At 45.4% G+C, this 11,509-nt stretch overlaps 2 protein-coding genes across 2 annotated transcripts; one reads left to right on the top strand and one right to left on the bottom strand.

The window, feature by feature from the left end:
• Positions 1–3,104: 3,104 nt before the first annotated feature.
• Positions 3,105–5,034, bottom strand: LOC139105446 (uncharacterized). Its single transcript, XM_070661555.1, has 5 exons — positions 4,666–5,034; positions 3,907–4,236; positions 3,635–3,807; positions 3,429–3,558; positions 3,105–3,236 (listed from the first exon to the last, which is right to left on the bottom strand). Exons 1-5 carry the CDS (start codon positions 4,910–4,912, stop codon positions 3,226–3,228), a joined length of 891 nt encoding a protein of 296 aa, XP_070517656.1. The 5' UTR covers positions 4,913–5,034; the 3' UTR covers positions 3,105–3,225.
• Positions 5,035–5,038: 4 nt separating this feature from the next.
• LOC139105437 (uncharacterized) lies at positions 5,039–11,509 on the top strand. The gene is made up of 6 exons (XM_070661535.1): positions 5,039–7,026; positions 8,122–8,765; positions 8,917–9,269; positions 9,362–10,166; positions 10,327–10,708; positions 10,851–11,509. Exons 2-6 carry the CDS (start codon positions 8,230–8,232, stop codon positions 10,977–10,979), a joined length of 2,205 nt encoding a protein of 734 aa, XP_070517636.1. The 5' UTR covers positions 5,039–7,026; positions 8,122–8,229; the 3' UTR covers positions 10,980–11,509.

The following is an 11,509-nucleotide window of genomic DNA, read 5'->3' as shown; positions in this document are numbered from 1 at the left end:
GTTATACAAGTTACCGATTCCACACATCTCCCATTAATTTCGCTTTTCGTTATCGATATTCATATTACATTTAAACGCGACTTTTGTTTCAGAATTAATACATTTAAAAATTAATCCCTTTATTTTTAATTACGTCACGTTGCGCTCGAGAGTTTCGATTACGCGAGGACGTGGCACGCGCGTATAATCGATTACCGGTCATTACATTAATTCATTCCGAGTGTTCGACTGAACGATCGCTTCGAGGAATAACTGTAACGGACTTTTGCTAACCCTTGACTGTGGGCCGTCCCCAACGAGCGTTCCGTTCGCTCTTGACAAGAAGGTGGTGTTCATTTTACGGGCGAGCGATTTCTCGAATTATTCAACCGACGATGATCTCGATGACCACCGGCGGACTTTATATAAATAATCGATCAGCTGCACGCTACGCGTTAATTTAACTTTGCGCCAAAGCCGCACGCGTAGCCGCTTTCCGCGCTGAGTTACGCGTAAACGAGCAGGACTGCGAGAATCGTCGGCCGACAAACGCGTCAAGATCTCCGTGTTTGGCCTTTGTCTTACTTTCCCTACTTCGTACGCTCCACTAATTTCACATTTTGCCGAATGTCCCGGCAAAATTCTTAACCGCAGGAAGTCGGCGCGCGCGGATGACATGTGCTCGGAGTTAATTGGAAGCCTCGAACTTGATGGCACGCGCGGCTTCGAGGGGCGTCTTCGGTCACCCCGGGAGAGCCTTACAGGGAAACGAGTTCACGGACCGTGAAAATTTCATGTTCCTTATGAGAGAGGGGGGAAGGGGGAACCAGGCGGCGGCTTATTGTCGGTGCGATATCGTACGGCGTAACCCTCCAATCCTTCTATACAAAGTACACATAAAGAATAGTCGAAGAGTTATAAAAAAAGAAAAGCGCATTGTATAGAGCGAAACTCGGCGGACTCGACGGTATATAACTTTTTGATACAACCGACGGATGTTAGCGGTCTGGTGTGCGAGTCGATCTTTCGCTCTAATGCTTCCACCTGGGTTTTCGATATCCACACATCCGTGGGTGGTCCGTCATGCGCTTGATAAGCCTCGCGCCAGGTGTGCAGATCGGAAGAAAAAAAAAAGAGAGAGAGAGAAAGAAAGAAGCGAAGAGAGTCCACTTCCTCAGTATTTTACGACAGTGAATCGACTATGAATTATCTCTTAATCGAGCCATTGCAGCTCTTGTCTTTTCTTTCCACGTGACTTTTCTTTTTCCAAGAACGAACGAAATTAAAAATCTTCCTGATGAGTGGAGAGGGGAGAGCCTTTTAAAAGGGTTAATTAAAACGGAGGAAGAAACTGACGCTCGTCTCGCGTGAGAGTGGGTTGAAATAACAGGAACGCTCGCAGTAAATTTGATTGTTCAGAGGCAGGACGGCCCACGCTGTCCGGCCCGAGTCTGCCACGGGGAAACGTTGCATTCTTATCATTCGAGAAACTGGCGTGGCAGCGTACACGGTGACGGCGCCGTCGTGTGTGCGTATACCGGGCTAGCTGTCTCTTCTAACAATACAATAACGATGGAAGGCGTCGCTTTAGGGCAAGTCCGCCTAGCGTACTCGTTCAGGTTGCGCGTCTACGTACCTATCAATGTCGGATAAAATATCGCGTTTACTATGTTCTCGCGCAAAATGCTCTCTCGTGGAACATCACTTCCGGGTCTTCTCGGCGTTTGCGTTTCCAATGCCGACTGCAACCGGTCCGAAATCGACGGGGAACCATTTTCCTTTACCGCGGTGCATCGAAAAATATTTCTTTTCGCCGTGTTATCCACGGATACGGCAAGAGACGCGTTAACGACGCATTCAACTCTCTTAGAAAGGGACTCATCCACGCCTCGGAATTGAAAGAAAGACGGTAGTAGGAGAAACAAGTTGCTATTCCCACGCCGCGGCTGTTCGGGATGGTGCAAGCACTTTCGCTATCCAACCTTATCGAAGCTGGTGCATTGCGAAAGGCAAGTAATAGGTTCACGACTACTGTTATTTTATTTTATTTTTTTTTTGTCTGACTCTCGTGGCTCGCTGGAATCCTCTCTTAAAGTACGCGCGAACGCGGTAATAGCAAAACGATCGAGCAATTATCGTAAACACAGATTGCTCTTAAGTTGCTTCTTCGAACGATAGGAAAAAAAAAAATGTTAAATGATTTTCCGACGGGAGCAAGAGTTAAATCGCCATTGCTTCATCACCGGTCGATCATCTCTATACGTTTTTTCTCTTTCTTTTTTTTTCTTTCTTTTATTCAGCCACAAGCATAGTAATATTTCGTGGAGAACAACTTTGCAAATCTTTCTTGCGTCCGTATCGTCTCGGGAAAAATTTCCTTCGGCGTCCCGTTTCGGGGGTGCGAGGAAAAATGCGAGGAAAAAGAAAAAAATAGAATTCCGTTTATTTCGCGCTCGGTCTTTTCGATCGTGAACGCCGTGATGTCACAGTCCTTCGCTACGGTGCACCTGAATATCTCACGGGCTTCGCGTTTCCAGCACCTGTTCCCACCTTGACACTTGACGGGGGTCTTCTCGATCGTCTGCGGGGATTTCGACGGCGTATCGTCTGTCCACGCAACGCAGTCGATCCAAACGGCTCCGCTTATGCGTTAAGCGTAACGCAAGAAAAATTTTGCAATCGTTGTCTGTGGTTTCAGTTCGACCATTCATTTACACATATTACGTACGTTACGTTCTAACGTTACCTGCAGCCATATGTCGTAATAAATAAGCGCGTAGACAATTTTTTTTTAATTTTTTTTATTGTTATAGGTCGCGGTTTCACGATTTTCGCCCAAAAATCGAAAATTGATCGACGAGAGGAGAAAAATACATGCAGCTTAATTTATTTCTGATTAATTGTAATTGTTTTTTTATTTAATCACGATTTCTCGCCACGCCGAAAGGCTGGCAACCATCTGTACGCGGCTGCATTCTTATCAGATTACTTTTCTTGTCTCGGCCGATATTCTACTATATTCTATAGATCAATATTGGAAAATTAATAATCATAGCTGATTATCTTGGCAAACAGCGAGGATAGAATTTTAAATTAAATTTAAAAATAAAATCTAAGGCCGCAAATCTCTTTTGTAAAGTCATCATTGTTACCGCAAGCTACAAATTGCACAAGTACAAACAATACGGGTGACCAATAAAACATTCTTTATTCCCAGTAATTGCCATTAACCGATTTAAGATGGTTTTACGTGGAGCCTGAAATATAAAATAATAGCATTGCGTTTGCGTCATGCGCGCGAGTAAAAAAAAAAAAAAAGAACAAAAAGAAAAAAATTAAACCAGAATTAATCGCAAATAAAAGTGAAAAGAATTTTAATTTCGGACCGGCGATAATTAATTAAAAGAATAATTAGCGTTTATTTCATTAAGGCAATAATAAACGCTCACCGCCAACGCAATCTGGGCTCGTGCAAGACGACTTTGTTGCCGTGGTGTGCGTTGCGTAACAGTTTACGTCACATCTGTAGCGTAAGACGGGATTGCCGCATCCAGAGCAGTCGAGCTTTCCGCTTGGAAGCTACGATTATATCGCTTTTTAATGTGCAAAGGGTATACTATATATGTACATTTGTCGGCGCTTGCCGGATGTTTACCTGGACACCGGGCTGCTGAATGCAGAGCCACTGATTATACGCGCACCCGCCCGCAGCCCCGATTCCGACTCCGTACGTGATTTGCGGCACCAGCGAGATTTGAGGTACTATTGGAATCGAAAGTGCGGATCCAGAAGAGCAGGGTGGGCTGTTGGGGCAGGTACTACCGGGTGCTGCCGGAAACGACTAACTTTATTAAAACGCTCTTAACTCCGCGTACTTAGAGGAACCTGCTGAATTCTACTCTCAATAAATTAGAAGTTTTGACTCACGGCAGCAGCTCGGTTGATTCGGAGGGTACGGAGGGTACGGAGGGAACCCTCCGTTGCTACCGTTAATCTTTGCGTAGGGGTTAATGATATTGTTAATGCCGATGTTCGTCGTTATATTCGTGGTCCTTAACCCATCTCCGTTTCCGTTTCCGTTTCCATTCTCAGATGGACTGCAGTTTCCCGAGACACACTCCGTCTCGTATTCCGTAATGATCTGGTGCCTGTGCCTGGTCTTCTTCGTGCAGTGGCTGCACTTCTTCTCGCATTCGTGGTCCAAGTGATGATCGTGGTCGCACTTTTTCAGACACGCTTCCAGACAGTGAGCGGGATCTGCGGAATTTTATTGCTTATCGCTCTGCAGTGCAACACGATGTTATCTACTTTTTTTTTTTTCTCTTACTTTTCTCCCTCCCCCCACCTATTTTGTAACATAATCAAAGCGAATAAAAAACAATATTCGGACAGAACGACATGTATGTAGGTAATACGGTATAATTAAATGTGCAATAACAGCGGCCGTCGCGACGTCGTTCATACTTATTCATCGCGCTTGAGAGTCGCGCTAATGACCAGCCGCGTTGCGCAACCCGCGTCTGTTACCGCAGCCATGAAAGATCCAGCAATTTTAATTTAATACAACGGCTTATCTTTTTAAGTGATCGTGCAACAGCTGCAGTTGCATAATATGTTTGAGCGGCCTCCGAGCGGCACGCGAATTCCCATGTTTATCACGATTGTTATAGCGAGTTGACGATCTACCAGTATCCGGTGATCCGTCTCCGTGGCTCGTGTGATGTCCGTGCCTCTTCGGCCGCATCAGGCACTTGACGTACTTCTTGTAGTCCGGATTCCGGCATTCGTCGTATACCTTCCGCTGGTCCTCGTCGATCGTGCCTTCGGTAACATCCCCGGTGGCGTTAACGTTTCCCTCGGTGTTCCTATCGGCGTGCGCCGCAAGCGCGTTGAAACCGACGAGAAGGTACACGAGCGAGCGCGTCACTAGCATGATGCCGGCGGAATAATCGGCCGGGATGAGCGACGCCAACCCTTTATACCTTTAAGCCGTTTACCCGGGGCTGCGGGGTTAACGACCACCGGCGACAAGCGTTTGCGCTGTCAAAGTCTTAGCGGGATATGTTTGCGCCCTCGTAAAGATACGTCGCCACACGTCGGCTAATATATTAGCGCGCTAATTGTTATCTGACTCTCACCGGCGACGGTACGGTACCGTCGAGTTTGCACTGCTTATCGCCTGCGGCCGGGGCCGCCGCCCGCGAAGTTGTCGCTCTCGCTGCAACGTTTCGCGGCTTCCACGAAAGCCGCGCGGCGTAACGAAGGCAGGGGTTGCAAAGCATTCGGAGCGCACTTACGTCCGCTCTTCGAGACGATAAAGCTGCGCTCGTATATACCTGGCTGGACACGGTGCTCGCGAATCGTGCCCGCCGCGCAGTTCAACAAACGTTTGATGCGGCGATATACGAGGAAATTAATAACGCATAGAAGGAAGCCCCGTATACCGGAGTAAATTAAGCGCTCCTCCATTTTCAGTCCTCCGCACCGAGACGCCACGGATTTACCGCCTTTCTCTCCCCGCGATCTACCTCGTGTGCAATCTCGTAACTCGTTTGTTCCGCAAACACGCTTATTCAAAACGTGTCATTATCGCGCGTATGTATGTACTACCGCGCGAATTCTTTCTAGGCGCGTTCGAAGGAATCGGGGCTAGGCAGATCTAACGCCAGTCCGAGTAGCTTCGCGAATCGAAGTAGAGAAATATCCGGGAATTTCGCGAACATCCGCGGGCTCGATTTGGAGCCTTCGAGTTTAGCGCCTTCGAGGATGATCGATCGCAGCGGTTGTAGCAGCGGTGAAGTACCTCGAATAGGTCAGCGACACCCGGCTTCTTATCGCGTCTTCTGAGTTTCGAAGCAAAAAAATGTTCTATTCTTTCCTATATTTGCGTCACTCGTCGATAAAGAGTCGCGATAAGGCGCGCTTGAAGAATTTTAATTTATTTCTCGAAACGAGTGTATCCTATCGCCGTCGAAATATGAGACAAAGTCAACTCGATATTCGCAAATTTCGGCGCCTTCTTTCTCGCCTTCTCGGCGTCTTGATACAGTTATTTATCGCGCTGAATACGCGACGACCATCGCGAGTCGCTTTAATAGGTCGTGCGATTATAAAATTCTTCACGCTCCCATCCGCGTACGTGATTTATCGCAATTTATAAGGTCGGTTCCGGTCATGGAAGTCTCCCATTCAAGGGAGAGTACCGCTACCAGCTACGTGTACAAGGTGTCGACGAAAGGCATGCCAAAGGGTGGCGACGAAGTAAGAACCGCTCCCGTGTCCTCGACACCTTCGGTGCCCGTCCAAGTTCAAGTGTCTATCAGCCTGATTGTCGTTCCTAACGTTCAATTTTACGATTTGCCGAGATGTAAGCGAGGTGGCGAGAGTATTGTGCGCGGTTGAATCGCGAATCTTCGGGCGTAGCGAACCGGAGCAAGAGCCCAAGCCGGCTAAGTTTATGCGGACTTTCTAAACGCCCTGTATACGAACGACTTCCCTACGATGGTAGGGGGACCCCAGGCCTCTCTCTCTCGAATGTATCTGGCCCCGTCCGTGTGCTCCGAGCCTTACAATGGCCGCCGTGTAAGCCGACGTGCCGCGTGCCTCAAGTATTAATCGTCCTCAATTTTCCCGACTTAATTCGCCGGCCGAGGAACGCCCACGAAATAAAAAAAGAAACAGAAAAAATGCGCGATGCCCCGCCGCGGCGGTACCATTCGACGCGGGTCCGCGCGACTGGGAGCTCCGACGGACGACGCCCGCGTCCTGGCACGCCGTCCTCGTCGTCATCATCGTCGTCATCGCAGTTGACGCTTCTCGGTGAAGACACAGTGCCCGGCGAACCGTTTGCACCCGGGCGCGTCGCGTCGCCAGACGATTCCTGAACTCTCGAGTGGTGACCTAGGGCAACCGAAACGAACGCTTTTTTTTTTGAGGGAATTTTTTTATTTCTTCTCTACGTTGTGCCACCTTGACACTCGGTGCCGCCAAGAATCGCACGTTGGATCAGTGTATGATGTGAGACGCACGCCACTCCACTTGAAGAAGGTAATTAATATTCTCGCAAGGGTATTCTTGGCTCCGGAGCTCCTAGCGAACCTTTTCGAAAATTACCGTCTGGCTTTTAGAGCCAGTACGTCATTTGATGATACTCGGGCCCGCGACGGTAATCGATAACTTGGAAGCACGGTGCCGACTTGAGCGATTTTCCGTGAAAATTCTATCGGCTCGCACTCGCGTGGATAATTTGATCGACCGATCGGATTGATATACTTCGGATCGATACGTTCGTCATGTCTCATTTCTCGCTGCGATTTTCTATTAAACAGCAACGCTTAATAACAAAAGAAGTTTCTAAGAAAAAAAAAAAGTGAAATCATCAAATTATATATACGAACATTATATATACGCTCTGACTAATGCGGTACGTTTCCTGGTTCGGTTAAATAGGAGATTGTTCCGATAGATAGACTAGGCTTGCGTTGCCGCAGAAGAATGCGCAATTAGCGATGCAGTTAAACTCTTTTTGCGAGTCAAAATTACCACGCTCGTAATTGGCGCTCATTTTTATTCTGCGTTGTCGCGGTACTTCGGCTTTTATCAATGTTCGTTTACTGCGAAAGCAAAATCGAGCCCGCGCACGTGGAACGAAACTTCTGCTTTTCGAAAACAGCACGCCTCCGCAGCCGTTGCGGATTATTCGACCGTGGCGCAAACGCTTTCGTTTTTTTTTTTTCCCCTCTTTTTTATTCGCGGGGAAATCCTATCGCTCAAAACTGCGGGGAACACGCAGGAAAAGCATTGCAAACTGAGAAAGTCGCTCTTTCCGCAATAATAACTTGTTGATTTGCAATTATAACACTAAGCGAGCCAAACGAAGCGCATTAAGTGGGATCTCAGGTGACTGGCGGCAATCTCAATGATAACTGGTTAATCAATTATTAAATTCCATGAATAGAGAAAGGCCGAGTACGAAATATTTCTTAAGACCGTTGGAGAGAGAATATTGTTTTTACTACTCTGTACAATTACAAAAAAAAAAAAAAAAAAGAAAAAAAATAATACATCGCAAAGACGATTAAAATTTTTCTTACTCATTATGACTATTAGATGAATTAATTATTAATATTATTCGTTTAAAAGGTGGCGGTTTAGGAAATGCATGCTACGCTATGGCAGTCATCCTGACTGTTGGAGGATCGGCAATGGCAATGTATTTATGATTCGGCCGCGGATCTCGAAGGGAAAACGATGACGGCGGAGACAGAGGAGACCCCGACGGGGTCTCCTTGGTACGGCAAGGTCTTCGAATGCTGGAGAAATCGGAATCGGGTTGGCCCGGGCAGAATCGAGCTGCCCGATTGCGATTTCTTTATCGTGGCGCCCAGGCGCACTTTACGCGTACTCAAGCCGACCCTTAAGAACGGCTGGTACTACGAGAGCACGCCGGTCAACCGAGCGGAATCGGTCAACGACAACTTCTTTAACCGGTGGGCCAGGAGGCCACATCCATCCGGTAACTGCAGGTGCTCTTTCCGGCAGTCCGCCGGCGCGCTCAGCACCGAGGAACGAATGATATCCGCGGAGCTAAATCGAATCCGCACGAGCCTCTGCGAGGTCGAAAGAAACGCCCGCGGTATCGAGGAACTTGAGCAAAGGCTTTCCGCGAATCTGCAAATGTTGCGAGACAGCTCGGAGCTGGACGGCCGCGAGGCGACGGCGATGTCGAACGAGGACCAACCGTTCGAGCAAAGCGCGAAGCAGCAAATTGTTAAAGATTTGGAGAGGTAAGCGCGTCATAGAAATAATTAAAATAAAAATAAAATTCTATTTAAATGTCATTTAACTTTAGTGTTGCTTTCATTACTTTTTTTTTTTGTATCTGTATTTGATGAGTGGAATAGACGCGTTATGGAAATAAAAATTTAATTTCGTTAGGTACATTAATACACTTCTGGAGGAGGTGCTCGACGATACCGTAAGGCACGTAACCGGCGTGGAAAAAGACGTAGCTCCACATTCTTGGCAGCGAATAAAAAATAGTTCAACGAAATCGCAACCCGACGAGCCCAAAGAGAATATTTCGACGAGAACGGACGGGGATGACTTGCGGATCGATATTAATTCCTATCCTCTGACAGATAAGATGCGGGAGCAGTGGCCTGTAGAAAATGGCTGTAAAAAACAGTTCTCTGGAGTTTTAACGAGTGAGGGTTACGTCAATCCCGCCTTCGTTGGCTCGACCGACGAACTAACTACTCTAAATTTCAATTGTTCCGCAAGAAAACACAGTAAGCATATTCATTTTTCTTTTTTTTTCAAATTTTTCTTCGTGCACAATAAAACTTTTTATTTAATTTTTTTTTTGTGTGTGAAACAACAGATTCGTACCTTGGAATGCCGGAAAATATTTCTCCGGAGAAATTAGACTGCGTGGACTCCGGAATAAATAGCGTGGAAACTATCGAGTTTCAATTACCTGATCAAGAGCCGAGCTTCGAGCAGTCTTTACTACGAATTATCGATGAGAAATTGAGAAGAAGTCCTTCGGCGAACAATTCGGAAGAGGACAGTCTTGAAAAAGATTCGCAAAAAATAGTTCAAATGAGAGAAAAATCCGAGACTAATTTCCAGGAAAATGTGTTGACTTCGTCTCAACTTGATACACTATCGGTTGATCCCGATTGGAAAATGGAACGATTGGAAGAGCCCGCCGACACGGAGATCGACTTTCAGCAACTACGGCTGGAATTCAAAGGCAATGGTAGAGATTCGTCTTCGAGCGATGAAACTGTATTAAAGGAGAACAGTGTAAAATTAACAAAAAGTCCCGCAATTGAGCTTAAAGATTACAAGAAATTGATAGAATTTGACGAGATCTCTTCGCGAGAGAAAAGCGAGCAAAGTCCTCGGGAATCGGTAACGCTTCGAAGAAACAAGAAGCCAACCATAGTCTTTCTACATGGCTTTGGCTCTTCCGCGGAAGTTTTTGAGCACCAGCTACAGTATTTCTCTTCACTCGGTTACCCCTGTATCGCTCCTGACATGCTCGGCCACGGTTTGAGTTCAGCGCCCGGTCGTTCTCGAGATTATCATTTCAACAAGCTACTCAAAGATTTAGATGCTGTCCTACATCATTACGCTTTCAAACCCGGAGAGAAATGCGTTTTGGTCGCGCACAATTATGGGTAAGACACGATTTTCTTGAAACCGAGATTAAAAAAAAAAAAAGTTTTATCTTCTTACTTTCATATAATTTGTTTCGATTGCTTGTATTAAAAAAAATTAAAGTGTACTATGAAAATATCAATAGAGCAGATATCTGCAAATATCTTGTACAAATTGTAGGTGCAGCTTTGCCACGGCGTTAGCTTGTAAATATGATAGCAATATCCATCAGCTCGTATTAATATCGGGCGGCGGTCCGACTTCCCTCGCCCCGCCTAGCACAGAATGCGTGGGTCATTGTTGTCTCAGGGCGATTCTCGCGCCTCTGCTAATGTGCGGCTTTCATCGAGATCTTCTCTATTCCGCGCGCGGCCGACAGCATCCTTATTGCGGTCAAGAGTCGATAGAGCAATGGCCCTCGCACATGAAATACGTATTGAACGGCATGAACTGGCCGCAAGGTGACTATGCCTTCCACAGAAAAATATGTACGCCAACTCTTTTAGTGCACGGACTGAGAGACAACAAAGTGTCACTAGTACAAGAGTGCCAGATGGAAAGGGTAAGTTTATACGATGAACATCCATATAAAAATTATGTACTTAAGTAAGAAGTAGTTTCATTTAAATAGTATATGCATGTATGGCTAGATAATTTTTTTCTTTTTTAAATAAGATTTAATTATTTTAATTCGAATTTTCCAGACCATGGTGAAGGCTTTCCTCGAAGCTATTCCAATGGCTGGTCACAGTCCAATGACTGAATGCCCTCAACAATTAAATCATATGATACATTGTTTTATAGATTTGTGGAAGAACAAAAAGTGGCAATAGTGACATCCCGGCTCTTGGGATAATTTAAAAAATCTTGTATTATATCGAGATGTCGATTTAAGTGATTACTAACTGCTTATCAATTAATTTAATTATCACAGTCAGATATAGTATTTAACTAAAGAAATAGGATATTTCATTTATAATTCAAGAAGACTTGATTCGCGCAAGTAAAGAATAAGATAAATTAAGTTCATGTGGCCTCTTAAAAATGTGCCAAGTTTTATACAAATACACAAGAAAAAAAAACGAAGCTGTACAGATAAAATAAATATAAAACGTCTCATTTGTCTAGATCACTTGAAATAACTTTCATATATTTTACAATTTGTCTCTTCGATATTTGATATCGAAATATAAAACATTCGATTCTGCATTAAACTTTTAGAATGTCTAAAATAATTTATTAATATACGTACAAATACGTTTAAAGCGTAAATCATTATGTCTTTGCATATAAAACAGATGACTTGTTCGAAAGTTATTCAACGTGATCCAGCAAATACCGAAGAGAGGCTATTTGAACAGCA

This window comes from Cardiocondyla obscurior, linkage group LG09 (assembly GCF_019399895.1).
Source record: "Cardiocondyla obscurior isolate alpha-2009 linkage group LG09, Cobs3.1, whole genome shotgun sequence".
Taxonomy (NCBI): Eukaryota; Metazoa; Arthropoda; class Insecta; order Hymenoptera; family Formicidae; genus Cardiocondyla; species Cardiocondyla obscurior.
This window is presented reverse-complemented; position numbering and strand designations above follow the sequence as displayed.